This window comes from Silene latifolia, chromosome 1, assembly GCF_048544455.1.
Source record: "Silene latifolia isolate original U9 population chromosome 1, ASM4854445v1, whole genome shotgun sequence".
Taxonomy (NCBI): domain Eukaryota; kingdom Viridiplantae; phylum Streptophyta; class Magnoliopsida; order Caryophyllales; family Caryophyllaceae; genus Silene; species Silene latifolia.
In genome coordinates, this window is record NC_133526.1 from 198,471,243 (window position 1) to 198,490,429 (window position 19,187).

Genomic DNA, 19,187 nt, shown 5'->3' on the forward strand with positions numbered 1-19,187 from the left:
TATTCTACATCTATATATCTCTCTTTATAAATTATAATACGAAGAGTCATAAATTCAAAAATGTATATGTGGACTATTATTCTTAAAACACAAGAAATTCATCGTCTATGCTTTACATTCGCAATTGTTACATATTCATACTCACTAGTCGCTAATACAAAAGGATGTTCGAATATTATTATGTACTCCCTCCAAGTTTCTTATATCTTCCCCTTTCTTTTGGGCACAAAAAATAAGAAAGGGGAAGAAAGAAGGAATAAAGTAGAATAAATTATTGTAAGTTGTGAAATTTATAAGTGAGAGAAAATAATAAAGAATGAATGATGAATAAAGAATAGATAAAGTAATGAGAGTTGTTGATTTTTTAGGAGAGAAAAATTAATAAAAAATGAATGAAACTTACCAAAGAAGGAAACAGGGAAGATAATCAAACTTGTGTGAAAAAGAAAAGAGGGAAGATATAAGAAAATTGGAGGGAGTATAAGAATAGAATGTATACAAATCGGAACTAAACCAGCATATAACCATCCTTGGGCCGTGACGCCGTGTAATACACAAATCTGAGGGTCGTTTGTGAAACTAACTATTTATTTCAATTTATTTACCAAAACGATAATTATATTAAAATATTGTTTAAATTAACCATATAATGCATTTTATTATTCCACACACAAAATAACCATTAGAGAGTACCGTCGTGAAAATAGTACGATGCACCTTGTTATTTCTATACCAAATACCAAACACAAATTTTCATTATAGACGAGCACTATCCGTCTATACGTATAGACGGATACCATTTCCCCTCACAAAATATCCATTTGCCATAAAGTGGAAATCACATGGGGGTGACCCACCTTGTCCCCCCTACCCATTTTATTAGAGGTATTTACCCGTCTGTTCGCCTCACCCGTCTATACCAAGACCTATTGAATACCAAATACTAGACTTGGATGATAATTCCATTCCTTGTTATTTCTATAACAAATACCAAATACTAGACTTGGATGATAATTCCATTCCGCATACTTCGTACCTCATATATACCCAATTCATCAGCTTATATACGTCTTAAGAGAAATTAATTATAATTTTATTTTATTATATATATTAACCTCGACGACTTATTTTAGTGTATATTCTATATAATACTCCGTATAATTTCAAAAGCAAGTATTCAATTATCGCGAAGATATACCACAACCGACAATTTCTTCCTTGAAACGAAGAAAATATGAGATAAACAAAACAAAACAAAACAAAACAAAACAAATACGAAATCTAAAACTTTCTTGCAGTCTTGTGCATCCATTAATTAACTAATTAGGTTACTCAAACTTTTGTTTTTACAAACAATTTTAGATTACCCATATTTTTGGGTAACCTCTTCGACTACCGCTTCCTCGAACCTCGAACCCCGAACCTAACACACCGATAACCAAAACTTGCTAACCGAAACACGACACCGAGTACATAATAATTTGCACAAGTTTACCGGCCTAATTACCAACTTTAAACCCAAACCAAGAAAATAACCAAACAACTTAAGGATGAAAGAAAAAAAATCACCAATTCCATTACTTTTTCTTACAATTTTAATTTTTTTTGTTTTTGATGCTACCTAGCCTTCTAAAACGACGTCGTTTATGACGTTACACTGCTAAAAAGAGGAAAACATTTTTTTGTTAATTCCCCATTTTACCCCCGACTTTTTTTCTCTACGTGTCCTTCCTGAGATTAATGACAACTACACTGACATTGTCAGCACTGTGCCTTGCTAAGGCTAATTTCGTCAGTAACATTGATGCATCAGCGCATGCCTTGTCCGCCACCTCTTCTCCCGTTGTTGTACAAGCGGTGTCGCCACCAATATCCTCCGTCTGAGGCGGATCTGGTGGCGATGATACTTTTCCACGTAAACACATCCTTGCTACACCGCATGCAGTATCGTTTGATACTACGTCCCATAGTCCATCACTTGCTAGAATTAAACAATCGTCTTCTGTTGTCCGATCTGTGATTGTCACCTCTGGCTCGCAACTTACGTATGGCTTTAGATAATTATCGCCTGTAAACAGTAGCGGTGGATTCAGGATATGAAGTTAGGAAAAACGGACGAATAATACAGTGAAATCGCTAACTTAATAAACAAAATCAAACATTTTAACTACAAAAGTATAGCTTTAGGTAATTGTCGCCTGTAAACAGTATCGGCTTCAGGAAATCAAACTAGAAAATGAACTAATAATATAGTGAAATCGCTAATTAAGTAAACAAAATCAAACATTTTAACTACAACAGTATGGCTTTAGGTAATTGTCGCCTGTAAACAGTAGCGGATTCAGGATATGAAGCTAGAAAAATGAACTAATGAAGCTAGAAAAATAAACTAATAATACATTGAAATCGCGAACTAAGTAAACAAAATCAAACAATTTTAACTACAAAAATCGTGTTTTCATCTTTGAACATTCCCTACTCCGTTGTAAATCAAAGGTTTCGACAAAATTGACGATCATAATGTAATTAATTGGACGTTCCAGACTCCATTATAAATCGAAGGCTTCAAATCTCCAAAATTGACGATTATAATGTAAATAATTGGACATTCCCGACTCCATTGTAAATTAAAGGCTTCAAATCTCCAAAATTGACGATTATAATGACAATAATTGGACATTCCCGACTCCATTGTAGATCAAGGTTTCAAATCAACAAAATTAGCGATAATAATCTAATGAACGTAACAATAGTAGCAACTACTGTGATAATGCATGCAATAATTCGATAATCGAACGTGTTCTCACCAATAGCTCTTGACATAGCTAGTACACCGAGCACACGCGGACCGTCCCAAAATATGACCCGACCACCGGCCTCCTCGATCCGGTTCAGCTCGTCTGGCCGATCCGGCTACATCAATTACACAAAATTAAGACTAACAACACACAAATATTATTCTACCAAAATCAAGTCATAAACAGTCCAAAACTAGCACAAATCAAATTATTCTTGTGTAAGACGGTTTTATATGTAAGTCACAAGTCGACTAACCTTGTGATCTGACGAGAGCGCAACAGCTTTGCCATTACGACAAAGAACAGCACGAGAATCACCGCAATTAGCGACGATAATTTTGTTCGGTGTAACAACCGCAACAACGGCGGTAGATCCGACAGCATCGCATTCCGGCGTTTGTAATTCGCAACGACAGTTTCCGATAACACCTTCGTTCGATGCGACAACTTCTTTATCCATTTTTCCGAAGCTTTTCTCCATTACCGACTTCCACTCCGTCGCCGCTACCGCTTTGTCGAATAATTCCTCTTTCACTAGCTCGTGTAGCCTTTCCTTACACTTCGCCGCTACCTGTAACATTATTATTGAAACAAAAAGGTAAACAAATGATTGAGACGGAAACAAACGCATGAAAATAAAATGAAAGGACGGAATCGTAACGTACATGAGAACAGCCATGACCATCGTAAACACCGAAATAATGCAATTCCGATTTAAAAGACGGATGCACCGCAACAGCATCTTCCATATCACGTCGCCTTCCGCAAACCGAAGCGACACCGAATTTCGGAACGATATCAAACATTTTAACGTCAAATTCAACAGACTTAACCTTCACCTTCTTCGCAACCACGTCCTTCAACCGACTATCATTATCATTATTATTATAATTATCGTACGCGTTATCGCAATCGCTACGAAACGACGACGCAGTAGAAGCATTATTATCCATCTTCAGCCGTTTCGTTTCGGCCGTCGTAGTAACGCTTTCGTTTGAATCACTAGTAGCAGTAGAAGTAGCGGAAACTCCAGCAACAAATTTAAACCTACGTATCTCCATACGACGTCGTCTTGCAGCACGAGACGATGTCGTTTCACAACCTAACGAATTTGCTCCTCCTCCTCCTCCTTCAGTTACTATACCGCAACATATCTCCGCCATGTAATGAATTAATTAATTAATTTAATTTAATTAATATCGTAGCACTTTCGCATTTGATTGTTATTGTTTTCTAGAGAGAAGGGAACCGCCATGAAAATGGGGTTTTGATTTTGATATTTACGTGGGAGTGTATATGTTTAAAGACGGGCAAAGGATGACCGAGTTGACCGGGGGGCTGACCGGAAGGTAAGTAGGGTTACGTGGAAGAGATAGAGAGAGAATGGAAGAATGTGGGCCGTTGGATAAAAGAGGTGGAAAAGAAACACGTGTGAAAGGCGGGGTAATCCTGGTGAAAACGATAGGGAAAGCGTGGACCAATTAAAATTAAACAACAAGAAGAGAAGGGACCAGTTACTTGTATGACACGCTCTTTTTTGTGTGCTACATTTGGTCACTACTTAACTTGATGAGTTTTAAGTTACTCCTTTTAAGTGGAAATACTATCAAATATGTGAAAGAAATGGGTTGTTAACTTGTAAGTTTGTAATCTACATTCTTGTTTGAAAAGGATATATGCAGTAGCGGATTTAGGGGTAGGAGGGGCTCTCGCCCTCCTTAACGATCGGAAATTTTGAAGTTTTTAGCTAAATTTTTTTAAAGTTTTTCCGAATTTTCCGTAAGCCATTACCCGCTCGCCCCTATTGGGTTAATTCTTGGCTCTTCAGTGGATATATGAGTATTAAGTTAAAAACCGTTAAATTAATGAATGATATAGAGATATAATGTAATCAATTGTGACATTCACATTGTAAATCGAAGGCTTCAAATCTCAAAAACTGACCGATGATAATGTAATGAATGTAACAAAAGTAACAACGGAATTATATAATGTGAATATGCAATTATGCATGCAATAATTCGATAATCGAGCGTGTTCTCACCAATAGCTCTTGACATAGCTAGTACACCGAGCACACGCGGACCGTCCCAATATATGACCCGAACACCAGCCTCCTCGATCCGGTTCAGCTAATCTGGCCGGTCCGGCTACATCAATTACAATTACGAGAATATAATGTAAATCTTGGCTCTTCAGTGGATATATGAGTATTAAGTTAAAAACTGTTAAATTAATGAATGATATAGAGATATAATGTTTTAGTACGGTATAATTTGACTTGTTTTATCCTTAAATTTTAAGAAGTCTTGTTCTTTTCGGGTGAAATAAAGTTGGACTGAATGATCTGAATTGGAAAAAGTTGAACTACTGAACGGAACTGATCTTAGATGAACTAACTGAGCTGAATGTTTGAATGTAACTGAGTTTAACTTAAGTATGTGAGATTATGCCAGAAAGAATAGCGCCTAACCAGGGTGTTAAAGTAGCTACAGATTAGAGGTGGTTGTGTGCAAAACGATTTCACTCTTTTTGATAGGTGGTCGTGTTCAAAGGCATTCATTAAAATTATGTACAGTATTTCATTATCATACCCTAAAACATCGATGTTTAGGTAATGTAAATTTTGAAAATTTAGTCTATTTTCTCAACATCGTTATCGGTAGTTGAGAAAAGAAATTGCATGGAGTGTGTTTAGGTAAAAATGCTACAAATTAATTTGTTTTACATAAGAAATTGTAATCGAAACTGAACAAATAGAGTTTGTTAACATTTGCATTCGCGTTATCTAAATAATGTAAATTTTGAAAATTTAGTCTTTTTTTTTCAATTTTTTCTTATTTTATTACTTGTTAACTTCCTAAAACATTTAATCAATTTCAAATTATAAATTATTTGAATTTTGCCTAACAATGTTTGTGGTTTAATTTCAAATTATGCCTAACTATGTTGGTTGTTTTCAGTTTCAATTTTGAAAATGTTTGGTTTGCTTTATGGGAGAATGGAGGACACGTGGTTTTGTAATGTGTAAATATGGGGTTCAAATTTTGCAAAGTGTTAGGGTAATCACAAATTCTCATTATAGACGGACACTATCCGTCTATACGTATAGACGGATATCATTTCCCTTCACAAAATACCCATTTGCCATAAAGTGGGAAGGGGTACCCCACCTTATCCCCCTATCCATTTTATTAGAGGTCTTTATCCGTTTGTTCGCCCCACCCGTCTATACCAAGACCTATTGTAGGGTAATTTGACTAGGATCTTAACTCGTGGTTAGAAATTAGAATATTTGGCTCCAAATGTTGATTGGTCTTGATATTGAACATACGTGGCTACATTTAAAAAACTTGGTCCCATTTTTTTCGGTTGATAGGAGCTGAACTGAATTGAATAGATTGAAACTGAGTTGAACTGAACGAATTTGAGTTAATCTAAATGAAGCTGAAATAAGAGTTAATTTGTGAAGAGATAGAGCTGAACTGAACTGAAATAAATTTAAACTAAAACAGAAAGAATAGGACCTTAATCTAAATTTTAAATTACTTTTACTAATCTAATCTATTGAGAAGGATGAATAGGTACTTAATACTCCCTCCATTCAACTCCACACTACACATATACCATTTACATCCATTCAACTCCACACTACACCTTTCCTAAAAAGGAAATGAAAAAGACAATTTTATCCTAATTCCAACAACTTATTTACATCAAATGCCATTGTTGGCCCACTCTATTCCACCATAAAACCCCACATTTATATTTTTTTAACATTTTTAACCCCACCATTCTTTTCCCTATGTACTTTTAAACGTTTTTTTAATCCGTTCCTTAATACCCGTGCAAAAAGCATAAGTGTAGTGTGGAGTTGAATGGAGGGAGTAGCTAATTGGTACCACTGGGGTCAATCAGACTACCGATGATGTTCGGCGAAGGGAATGCGGCTAAAAATGTCCTAGCTGAGTTCGTGGTCATTGACGGCTCGTCCGCCTACAACGTTCTCATAGGCCGAGTCACCCTGAGCGAGGCCGACGCAGTGATGTCCATTCGGGCCCTAACACTGATGTATGTCTCGGACCGGGGGGAAGCGCATAAGCTCGTCTCCAAGGACGAGAAGGACGAGGTGGTCAACGTCCAGATAGCTGCCAGAGGATGCAACATGCAATCCCTCAAAGTGGCAAAGAGGTCAGAGAAAGGAAAAAGTCCGTCCTTACAACAGGAGGGCGACCTCATGGATGCAACAAGCGGCTGACTCGGAAGGGGTGCCTTTGATGAGCCATTAGGACGCTGGTAATCTCGGGAAAACTTTGTATAGCGGCGGAGGTGTCCAAGATAGTTGTGGGCACCCCAACGCATGTTTATACCTAATAAAAATCGTCCAAGTCTTCCATCAAAGTGTCCATTTTCCCCCATCCGTCATCATCAAGAAATAGACGCCAGCTCACACTGTCACATCGACAAGAGCGGCAGGCACCGTCGCAGTCACCCCAAGTAGTAGACGCCACGGCAGTCACCCCAAGAGGTTTGACGCCGTCGTAGTCACTCCAAGTGGTAGACGCCACGGCCGTCATCAAGAAATAGACGCCACTCACACCGCCACACCGACAAGAGAGTCTCCATCAAGAGAGCGTGCACCGTCGCATCACCCCAAGTAGTAGACGCCACTAGATCACCCCAAGAGGTTTGACGCCGTCGCGATCACTCCAAGTGGTAGACGCCACGGCCGTCATCAAGAAATAGACGCCACTCACACTTTGTCACATCGACAAGAGCTAGTCTCCATCAAGAGGCGTGCACCGTCGCAGTCACCCCAAGTAGTAGACGCCACTAGATCACCCCAAGAGGTTTGACGCCGTCGCATCACTCCAAGTGGTAGACGCCACGGCCGTCATCAAGAAATAGACGCCAGCTCACACTGTCACACCGACAAGAGCGGCAGTCTCCATCAAGAGGCAGGCACCGTCGCAGTCACCCCAAGTAGTAGACGCCACGGCAGTCACCCCAAGAGGTTTGACGCCGTCGCAGTCACTCCAAGTGGTAGACGCCACGGCCGTCATCAAGAAATAGACGCCAGCTCACACTGTCACACCGACAAGAGCGGCAGTCTCCATCAAGAGGCGTGCACCGTTAGTCACCCAAGTAGTAGACGCCACTAGCGATCACCCCAAGAGGTTTGACGCCGTCGCAGATCACTCCAAGTGGTAGACGCCACGGCCGTCATCAAGAAATAGACGCCACTCACACCGTCACACCGACAAGAGCGGCTAGTCTCCATCAAGAGCGTGCACCGTCGTTAGATCGCCCCAGTAGTAGACGCCACAGCGATCACCCCAAGAGGTTTGACGCCGTCGCAGTCACTCCAGTGGTAGACGCCACGGCCGCCATCAAGAAATAAGACGCCACTCACATGTCACATCGGCAAGAGCGGTCGTCATTACCAATAAGCGACGACGGCTCACACTTTGTCACACCGACAAGAGCGCAATCACCCTCGGAAGCGACAAGAAGCATGGCGATTCACGGTCGGCGCGGTTGATACTCGCAGTAAACGATCAAAACACCTTAAAAGCGTTTAAACACGGTTGGGATGCGCACTCTAGATCGCCTCGGCCGGCCGAGGCGGAAACAAAAAGGCAACTCAGACGAAGACGAAAAAAGACCTCGGCCAAGCCAGAGGCAAAGTGAAGACGCTAAGTACAGTTGATACGCTCAACTATTAGCGCAAGGAAACTCAAAGTGAGGTAAAGACCTCGGCCAAGCCGAAGACAAAAGAAACGAACTCTTATTAAAAATGATAAGTTACAAGTGAGGAGAATACAGACGACGGCCGTCCCCATAAGGATAAGCCAAAACACAACCTACCAAAGTTGTACAAAATACAAGGAAAAGAAAAACAAAAGATTACAGGTATCATTTGAAGCGCCAAAAATGGCAGGGAGGGAAGGCTTAATAATTGGCTCCCGAACAGCTGAAGCTATCCGAGACGCCGGGTGAGCCTGGTGACGACCGCCCGTCTCCCTATGCTGTTGCTTGCCTTGCCATCAGCGGCGGCAAAGCATCTTCTTCGATGGGCAACCCGGCGGCGTTCTTAGCGCCTCGGCTTGGCGACCTCGGCCTTAGCCTCGGCGGCCTTTGCCCTTGCCCTCTCGGCTTCCTCCTTGGCCGCCTTAGCCTTCTCAGCAAGGGCTGCACTCTCCGCGGCCGCCTCTTTCTCTATCTTCACCCTCACCGCCTCCTTGGCCTTCTCTGCCACGGCCTTCTTCTTAGCTTCGAGCTTGTCGTCAAACAGCTCGTCAAATTTGCCCCACGGAAAGGAACCCTCGAGAGGGAAGAGCTCCTCAATCACTTCCCTGGCAGCCTCCTCGGCCAGATCCCGGAATTCGGTGCACATGTTAGGGAGCATGACGGTTTGGAGCATCTCAATGTCCTCCTCCTTTTGTCTAATAATGGCCTCCTTGCTCTGAATCACCTTCCCCCGGATCGATGCATGCCCCCGAATTCATTCCTCTACCGGAAATAAAGGTCGGCGTGCCTCGAACAAGGGCACACTTCTCATGCACTTTGCAACTTCGGCCGCAGCGGCCTCGGCCTTGGCTCTCTCGGCAAGGACCTCCTTTTCGGCGTCCTCCCGAGTTTTCTCTCGCCCAAGAGCGCTTTCTCGGCATCTCCCCTAAGCCTGCTCATTGAGGAGATCCGACCGCCTTCACGGCCACCTTCTTAGCGGCATTAAGCTCAAGGGCGCACTGGGCCACGGCCTTCTCCTGCTCTATAATACGAGCACCGGTCGGCTCGTTCCATCTCGCCGACTCCTCGATCGGCCTCGCGCTTTCCGCTACAAGTGGGAGGGGAAGCCTTCGGGATGAAGGGTCGTAGTGACGTTTCGATCACCGACTGCGACCGGGGGGGAAGCCTTACGGGATGAAGAGTCGGTGGTGACGTTTCGATCACCGGACTGCGATCGGGAGGGGAAGCCTTCGGGATGAAGGGTCAACGGTGACGTTATGATCACCGACTGCGCGGGTTTCTCCTCCACTTTTTGCTCAATAGAGAGCGACGGCCGACAAGCGGCCGATCCGCAAAATTTAACGAAAGCATCGTATCAACATGCATAGACATGCCGAGAGCTGTCATCGCGGCGCCTAATGAACCGGCTAAATCGAGCCACGGGATAGATTAGTACCGTGCTTGGCCTTCTTGGCGGAGGACGCGTTCCTCGCCGGCCAGCGAAGCGGCGACGGCGGTAGAGGTCGTCTCCTTTCTCTTACGGACAAGGGGAGACCCCTCCTCATCGGAGTCCTCCCCATTGGTGATATCAACGATCTCCACCGTTGCCTTCCGACACGGGGGAATGGGAGGTGGGGCGATGTCGACGCCATCGCCGCCGAAGACTTCGTTTTTCGCGTGTGGCGCGGCATGTTACTAACAACCTTCGCACAGGCCTCCACCGCATTCAAGCTTTTCATTCGTGGCGATCCATGAGATCATTCGGCGACGTCCTGCGGTCATGGGTTAGAGCCTTGGGGTGCAAGTTAGCAACGGTTTTATCTTTATGCAGCCCCATTCTCCGGAGGATATCCTCAGACAGGTCCGGTCCAAAGTGGTCTGCGAAGGAAACAAAGCAAGAGTTAAGTAGAAGAAATAAATCGAAGTTCGAGAAACAGGAACACTGAGAGCAGTGATGGGCCTCACACCGACCCCCACTCACCCTGTGCTAGGGCCGGTATGAGACCGACATGGCAGAGCGGCTCATCCTCGAGGATGATCTGCGTTGGGGGAATCCATCTTTTCGGCACCCCACTCTTGTCCGCCTCAAAGAGCCTCATCGCCAGCTTCTCATCCTCCTTAAGAGGGACCTTGCTGGCGTCCATCTTGAGCTTTTTCCGGGTGACCCATCTGTCGTGCTCCGCCTTAGTCTTACACCGCAAATTAACTTGGTGCTGAAAGGAGCGGGGCAGCGGATAGTCATCCGACACCTTAACATACACCCACCGATCTTTCCAGTCCTTGCAAGAAGTAAGTTTGTCAACAGAGACATAACCCTGCTCCGTTTGCACACTGTACCATCCGACGCGGCCAGAGATTGATGGCCGGAGATGATGAAGCCGGCGGAATAAATTCACCGTTGGGGCCTCTCCCTTGAAGAGACAAAGCCAGACAAAGCCGACTATGGTCCTCACAGCCAACGGGTGCAGTTGGGCAACAGCAACGTTCATGGCCCTAATGATGGCCATAACGTACTCATTCAGCGGAAACCGGAGCCCGTACTCCAAGTGCCGCATGTATACGCCGATGTGACCCGGGGGAGGACAACAGACCGCCTGACCTTCCTCAGGGATAACGATTTTGTATCCCCCGCCAAAGGAAAAATGGCCCTCGAAAAATGTCTCGCCGGAACAAATGGCGAACTTATGGGTCCAAGCACGGTCAAGGCGGACCTTACAGGCGTCGCCGTGATCCATAACGTACTGCCTCCCCTCATTAGGACGAGCCTTTGCAGCATCATCACCAAAATCGTCTGCGTCATGATCGACATCATCGTCATCCTCCCATTCCTCCAAAACTTGAGGATCAACTTCGGGAGAAGGAGACCTAGGGCCCCCAAACCTTATCGGGATGGCATCTAGTATCCCCTCCCCATCAAGACGCGACGGGGAACCCCCCGGCGCAGAAGTGCTAGTCCCGGCGTCAGCAGAAGACATGATAGCAATGATTATTTAACAAAATAAGAAGTGAGGAAATTTGCTTGTTTACCTTGAAGAAAAACACTCGCCGGAGTAACAACTCTGGAAATTAGAAGACAAAGAAGCCCTTGAAAGTTTAGAAAAGAAAATTTTGGAGAGAATGAAATTGGTCGCCAATTTCACGGAATAACTGCCCTATTTATAGGGAAAAGCCCATGAAGAAGGACCAATCAGAGAACAGCCCATGAAGCGCCGGCCAATCAAAGAAACAGAGACACGTGCGGACATGCAACCATGGAAAGTCAATCATCGCAACAGTCAAACGTCAATCAATGCAACAGTGATGAAGCGTCTTCAACACGCCCCTTCACCTCTCTTCGCCTATTCATCTTCCTCAACAAATTCTTAGGTATCTGCTCTCCGCCGGCCACATGATCAACCAAGCTAGGAAGCACCGGCCTGGGGGCAATCAAAACAACCGGCACTCCCAACCCTGGTCTCGGCCAGCGTCACTTTCTCTTCCACATTGGATGCCCTTTACACATCCATGCGGAGGGGGGATATATATGGTACGGCCTAGTAAGAACCAGGCCGAGATAGAAGAAGCCGATACAGAAAAAATTTCAGAAATTACTTTCGCAGAATATACGCTCAGCATACATCGGAGCCCATACCACGGTATAGACTACGCTGGGGGCAAATTGATGGGCATATTCTGCACCGCTGACCAAGTCAACATATTGAGCAAGGTCAAGGATATCCACAGCAAAGTCAGCGACCTAGACAGTCTAGCCGATGCAACCCATCGGCCTGTCACCTGGGGTCTCGGCCTGGCAACCAGCCAGCCGGGACACATAACCGCGTACTCATATCCAAGCCCCTCGGCCGGCCTGCCATAGGTCCATCGGCCGAGGGTAGAACGGTCTTTCCACCGGCTAGCCACTTGGCCACTTGGCCACTACGTGACAAAAGGTGAAAGCCTATAAATACTCCTCAACCTTCATTGAGGAAAGGATCCATAAATTAACCCAAGAATCACTATTCATCTGGTAATATCTCCCTTATCTCTCTACAATACATCCTTAGCCAAGTAACAACTTATCCCTCTAAGTTTACTGACTTGAGCGTCGGAGTGAGTACGCTTGGCACAAAGTCAAGCCCTCAGTTCGTTCATTGTTGCAGGAGAGGCCGAGAGGAACGATTGAGACGAGGGATCCAACTCAAGACATCATTCTACAAGCCACGGGTGGTAACAATACTTGCTCTGGAATTACGCCCGGAACATTTTTAATAGGGAATTATGGAGTTAACTAAACATTTAAGGTACGAGATGAGGGGAACACGAATTTGTAAGAAGGTTTCTAGTCGGAGTTTATATAGGCAAGTTAGATTTTATATACGACAACCTTTGTAAGTAGCTGGATGGTTGGATTTAAACCCTTTCCGATGATTTTGAATGATTGTGACTGCCTTTATATCGAATAATTTAAGTGTTACTCCGTATCTTGTAACATTGTATGTTCAAACTCCAAACACACGGTATTTTCTTTTATCGGTTTATTTATCTAAGTAGCTAAAGTACGCGATCAAAAAATTTAAATAATATGGTAAAATAGTTAAGCAAAATGAGAACCAGGGAGAAACATATGGAGCACGTAATTACTCTAATTTATTTATTTAATATTAATTTAAAGGAGCTAGATGTATTACGTAACAAAATAAAAAATATCTCCAATGAAGTTACATTTTATTGTATTATTTATTTATTTAGTTAATGACGAGAAAAATCACAGCTACTTCCTTTTCACCTAAGTTTTAACCGCAATATTCTAATCTAACGAACAATTACGTTTTATTTTATTCCGCGAAAAATAGGTCACCTCTCTTGAGTGTGTTTGTGTGTTGATTGTGGTAGATGAGACTTGGCATGCTTCTTGCGGGAGTCGATTAAGCACACTATTTTTTCCCGTATAATACTTGATCTTGTAATAATAATTTTTATTATCCAAAACATCCTAGTACTGACCATAGATTCTTTAATCAGGTTGATGTAGATAATTAGCATACCATTAAATTATTCATTACTTCTTAACAACTTTCTTGTAGTTTTGATCCAAATTTGAACTAGAGTCTCGAGATTATAAAATAATTATAAGGTTTGTTTATATATTTTTAGGTTTTAGGTGTCAGTAAAAGTGATTTCTCAATCGATATAGACCGACTGGTCGATTTGAATAAGTCTGATTTAATTGTATGGTTATATACGAGACAAGACTTTATTCATTACGGTAAGACAAATTCAATTTTAAATCTCTATATAGTTTAACTTCATCTAATAAGTCGTAATATCTATAGAGTGTGAATTTCATTTGAATTTTGTATAAATATCGTTAGTCAGGAAACCCTTATTCCTTTTTTATTGATTAAATCGAATTTAAGATTCAAATCGATCTTGATTTTTATGAAACAGTGATTAAACACATTGTAAAAGTATATATCTTCGATAAGATTTCAAAAAAGAGACATATATCTAATATCTTATATGAGCTCGTATTGCAGTACACCATGCCCTAGTTTCTGATCTCCACAAAGCTTTCCTATTTCGTGTTGTGTTTTCTAATCTCTTAGTAAGCATAACTACTAAGCGAGCTGATATTCGAGAACGGTTAATTATATTGATATATCTGTTTTAAACATTAGCGTAATAAATAAATTGATAAGAGAAAAGTCAGAATGCCTAAGAAACAACAAACTCTTTTTTCATGTATTATGTGGAGATGTATTTAGACCGCACAAACGATTAACCGGGTCGAATTCGGTTCAATTCAATTCACGCCAGGTCATTTTCGGGTAAGATAGATCTCGGATCTAATCAAGTCGAGTTGAGTCGAGTCATTTTCGAATTCAGATCATTTTCGGTTGTGTTAGTATCAACTATCAAGTTATTTATATATAATGGATAATATGCAACAAAAGACATTCAAGTAGGGTTAATTCAAGTTACGAAACAAGCTCAAACCCTCGGATCAAAATCAGATCAGGTTATTCAGGTCGGCTCTGTTTAGTCAGATATAGCTGTAGACAGTGTAGTTAACCCGACGACCGTCTTAAAAGAGACCGATTATGAACACACAATATTTCACTTTAGACGAACATTATTCGTCTAAAGTTGTAGACGGGTCAAATACGTCACCACTTTTATAATAAGACAGACAACAAATGGGATAATTGGGGTTATCTTATTATGAAAGTGATGATATATTTAACCCGTCTACATCTTTAGACAGATATACCCGTAGACTAATTGTTATGAATATTATCAATAGGTCTTGCTATAGACGGGTGGGGCGAACAGACGGGTAAAAACCTCTAATAAAATGGATAGGGGGGACAAGGTGGGGTACCCCCATGTGCTTCCCACTTTATGGCAAATGGGTATTTTGTGAGGAAAAATGATATCCGTCTATACGTATAGACGGATAGTGTCCGTCTATGAGAATTTGTGGAATATTATAGGGCAAGTGGGGCCACAATAAGTGAGGAAGGCATGTGGTCCAATGAAGAAAGCTTACGTAGCAAGAGAATAGAGAATGGGGAAGTGAAGTACTGAAGTAGACTGACATATATAACAAGTGGGTCCATTGTTATGTCAAGACGTGGGTTGACGCATCCTAGTCTTCGATGTATAATTCGTTTGCAAATTCTTACGAGACGGATTAAATGTAGCTATTTTACGTTAAAATATTACTCCCTTTATTTTTATATTTTCACCCTATTTGTATTTTAGAGATCAAAGTTTCCGAACTTTGACCGTTAATAAGTTGAAGAATAAAAACTATTTATTTATAAAACTAAAACATTACAATTAATATCAAGACATCTTTCACGAAAAAAAATTTCAAGAGAAAAAAAATTTCAAGAGAAAAAAAATAACATATAGACACCATAAAATACAGTCAAAGTGACGTCTTAGAGACCGCAATAAAGCAAATGGGGTGAAAATAGGAGAATAGAGGAAATACTATTTTATGATAAAATGTTAATCATCATTTTCAGGGTAAAAAAGTGACAAATTTAGTTATAATATTTTGTCATTAAATTATTCTATTAAAAAAATGATAACATTTGATCCGTCTTATTTCAGATCGTCTTAATCAAGACTTATTGTCATTCATTAGTTCGATCAAAGAGTCTTGAGATGGTCTTTTTAAAGAGATCTCTACAACTTATTTCTTTGTTTCTCGTTTTATCAAAGTGACAGATTTTACCTGTTACAATTGAAAATTTACTTCGGATTGGTTATCTTAAAACAGATATATTCGTTTTAAGGCGACTTAAAATTAAAACAAGTTTAATGGCATAGTATTCTACTAATTTTTTAACTCGTATTAAATTTAATACTGATATCTCGATTTTTAAATACGAGAAAACTAGAATACGTGTATGTAGTACTTGGTATGTACTTTCTCCATTCAACTCCACTCTACCACTTTACTTTTCCACGTTAGCCAACGCGTATTTTATGCGGTAAATATCCCACATGAATATATTTTTATTTATGTATTGAGAGAAAATCGAAAGTAGAGTGAAGTTGAATGGAGAAAGTATGTACTATGTAGGGGTATGTTGTCCTAGTTGATTTGGGCGTTGACACGTGGTTGACCCATCCTTGCGGACACGACTCCCATTTTTTCCCCTTTTCTTGCTTCTTTTCGGTATATTGCTCCACCTTTCACTTTTTCATTTACTCTTTATATTCTTGTTTTAGCAATTCAAACCATCTTAAAAAAACGTACCTAAATAAAAACGGTCCGTTTTTAGTCTGAAATAAGACGGGTAATATGTTATCATTTTACAATAAAATATTGTTATTTTTTGATAACATGTTACCATTATTGTTCACATTATTTTCAGGGTAAAAAATGACACCTCTAGTCATAACATTTTGTGAATTAATTGGTTATATTTTCTTAAAAAATGGCAACATTTTATCCGTCTGACAAATAAGACCAAAAGTGTCCATCTGAAACAAGAATTTGTGAAATAAAAAAGCACTACTTGGTCCCTTGTAACTTTGTAAGATAACTAAAATCGTTCTCAATATGAAACAAAGCAAACATTGATATTATAAATTTAAACAAGTGAATTGAGTATATAGAACTAATAAACGACCCCTTACCATATCTGAAGTTATAGAAAACTGGGTATAAAATTAATTGGATTTTTCTAAAATGAATAAAGTTATGTAATTTAAACTGAATTTATAAGACATTTTTATAAACTGAACTTAAAGGAAGTGACTTTGAAATTTAAAAAGTAAGTTTCAAGATGATTTGCCATGTAATTATTGTTTGACAAACCTAAATCTTCAACTATGCACACAAGCCTAAAATATGAACAAATCAGGCATTGCGTTATTTGCGTAAAACCTAACATAAAAAAATGGACAGCACAACAAGAAAAGTAGGACATTTATGTTATTGCGTTTACGTACAAGATTATATTAATAATTATTAAAGTGAAATGAAGGAAATGTAGTAAACCATGTAGGGTTCAGTTGAGATAGGTTGGTCCTACCCTAGAGGATCAACCTAGTTTTCTTACCTAATCAAAAAAAAAAAAAAAAAAAAAAAAAAAAAAAAAAAAAATGTAGGGTTCAGTTGAATGCAGTGAAAATAGGACTCGTGGCATGTTGCACTAACCACGCTAAAATTGTTCTAACATTTGTTGCATAAACTTCGCCTTTTCAATTTTCATTTACTCCCTAATTAATTTCATTCGCAAATTCTAATTGTGATGGATATATCCATCGCAAACTTGTGACGGGTCAAGTATTACCCATATGAAATAAATAAGACAAAAGCAAAATGTTTAGGTAGTAGCAATCTGTTTTATCTTATCTAGTCACATAGTATTATTTAACTCATCGTAAACTTGTAACGGATATGTCCATCACAAGAGAGACTCGTTAAATTTCATTAAACTTGTCATCCACAAAACTTATGTAGACTATGTACAATAGTACAATACTTATGTAGACTATGTACAATAGTACAATACTGCCACAATTATGTTCAGAATTTGGGCCATATTTTGTTTGAAAACGGAGTACGTTGTGAAAAGTTTTTTTTTTTTTTTTTTTTTTTTTTTCTTTTTTTTCGGAATACCGTAGTTCGGATCGGGTAGTACAACAGCTCACAAGGGTGGTACAGAGTACAGACTAAAAATCACCCTCATGATGGCTCGAACCCGATATTCTCTAATTACACAAAATCTCATTGAAGACGGTACGTATCCGTCACTTTGGAGTGAAGGATACTATTTTCTCTTACAAATGATCCAAATAGAGGAGAGAGGAAAGCACATGGGGGTGCCCCCACCTTGTCCCCCTATCCGTTTTGTGAGTGACATTACCCGTCACTTGCTCCGACCCGTCTTCAGCAAGACTAACTGCTCTAATTAAGAGATAGAATAATCTCTTACTCTTAGTTAATCTAATTTTTACTCTTTTTTTTCACAAGGTTCCAGAATGATCATGTTATCTCTCATCCAAATGTCACACTTTTTTATATGAAGATGAAGATATTTTTAGAGTTCTTAAACTACCATAATTTGCGAAATACTCAATTCATGCATTTTTAAACTCGTCACCCTTTTTATAAAGTTGTACTTTCTCTGTCTCGGTCATTTATTATCTTTTTCCATATTGGAGTATCTCAGTCAATTGTTATTCTTTCTATTTTAAGAATGAAATTGATAAGTAATTTGATCATTTACACTTAATTTATTTCACTTGTCATTTACTAATTGACCCCTTCTTCTTTTCTTGGTATTTGTGCCATAACAAAGGAAAACTATTGACCGAAATGAGGGAGGGAGTATATCTAAACCACCTCAGAATATCTTACACCCATTGTCCTTAATTCCTTCTACTCCTATATACTTCCATGACTTTAATCATTGCTCTCTACTCATTCATGGATTTGTAATATTTCCAAAATACCATCTATGTTCAAGCTAATTTCATACATTTAAATAAAATACACCGCACACATATTAAACAAACGTATAAAATTCGCCCAATTGGGATGAAATACAAATTTTAAAACTTTAAATTATATCGACTTACATACATTTCACCACTTTTTAGTAGAACAATCAATGTTAAGTCCAAAAATGTAAGCATAGGGAGGACACAAAATCTAGTTGAAGACGGACGATATCCGTCACAAGCTTGTGACGGATACCGTTTCCTCTCACAAAATAACCATTGAGAGGTGAGTTGGAAGCACATGGAGGGTGCCCCACCCTGTCCCGTCTACCTTTTTGTGAGAGGTCACAAACTTGTGACGGGATTAACCCGTCACAAACTAGACTAGCTAGAGGGAGGAATACAAGTAAAAAATATACTCAGGTTGCAAACGAAATTGTGGTTGAGCTACCTATTGTTGTGATTTACTGATTTGGAACGTTTACTGTACGTGTTAGTTGTTATCTAAGGAGTTGCTATATGAATCTGCCTAACACACACTACCTACTATTAACTAAACATCTTCAAATTTTTAGATCCTTAAGAAGCTTCCCTAGTATAACCTGCCACAATTATTTTATACTTCTGTTATTAGTCGATTTTGCCCTCATCTCGCTGAGCCAGAATTTTAACTTAGCAGGGGCAAACAATTAATAGGAAGTAGAAGTTAAA

At 40.2% G+C, this 19,187-nt stretch overlaps 1 protein-coding gene across 1 annotated transcript; it reads right to left on the reverse strand.

Moving 5' to 3' along the window:
* Nucleotides 1-1,273: 1,273 nt before the first annotated feature.
* Nucleotides 1,274-4,083, reverse strand: LOC141617063 (putative protein phosphatase 2C 24). The gene is made up of 4 exons (XM_074434235.1): nucleotides 3,464-4,083; nucleotides 3,055-3,369; nucleotides 2,808-2,913; nucleotides 1,274-2,068 (listed from the first exon to the last, which is right to left on the reverse strand). Exons 1-4 carry the CDS (start codon nucleotides 3,959-3,961, stop codon nucleotides 1,719-1,721), a joined length of 1,269 nt encoding a protein of 422 aa, XP_074290336.1. The 5' UTR covers nucleotides 3,962-4,083; the 3' UTR covers nucleotides 1,274-1,718.
* Between the last annotated feature and the right edge of the window lie 15,104 nt (nucleotides 4,084-19,187).

Excerpts from the sequence above, each read along its gene's own strand:
- LOC141617063 (XM_074434235.1), bottom strand. The coding sequence starts at position 3,961 with ATGGCGGAGATATGTTGCGGTATAGTAACTGAAGGAGGAGGAGGAGGA. Across the intron at positions 3,370-3,463 it reads ATGGTCATGGCTGTTCTCAT|GTAGCGGCGAAGTGTAAGGA; the intron begins GTACGTTACGAT and ends ATAATGTTACAG. Across the intron at positions 2,914-3,054 it reads CGCTCTCGTCAGATCACAAG|CCGGATCGGCCAGACGAGCT; the intron begins GTTAGTCGACTT and ends TAATTGATGTAG.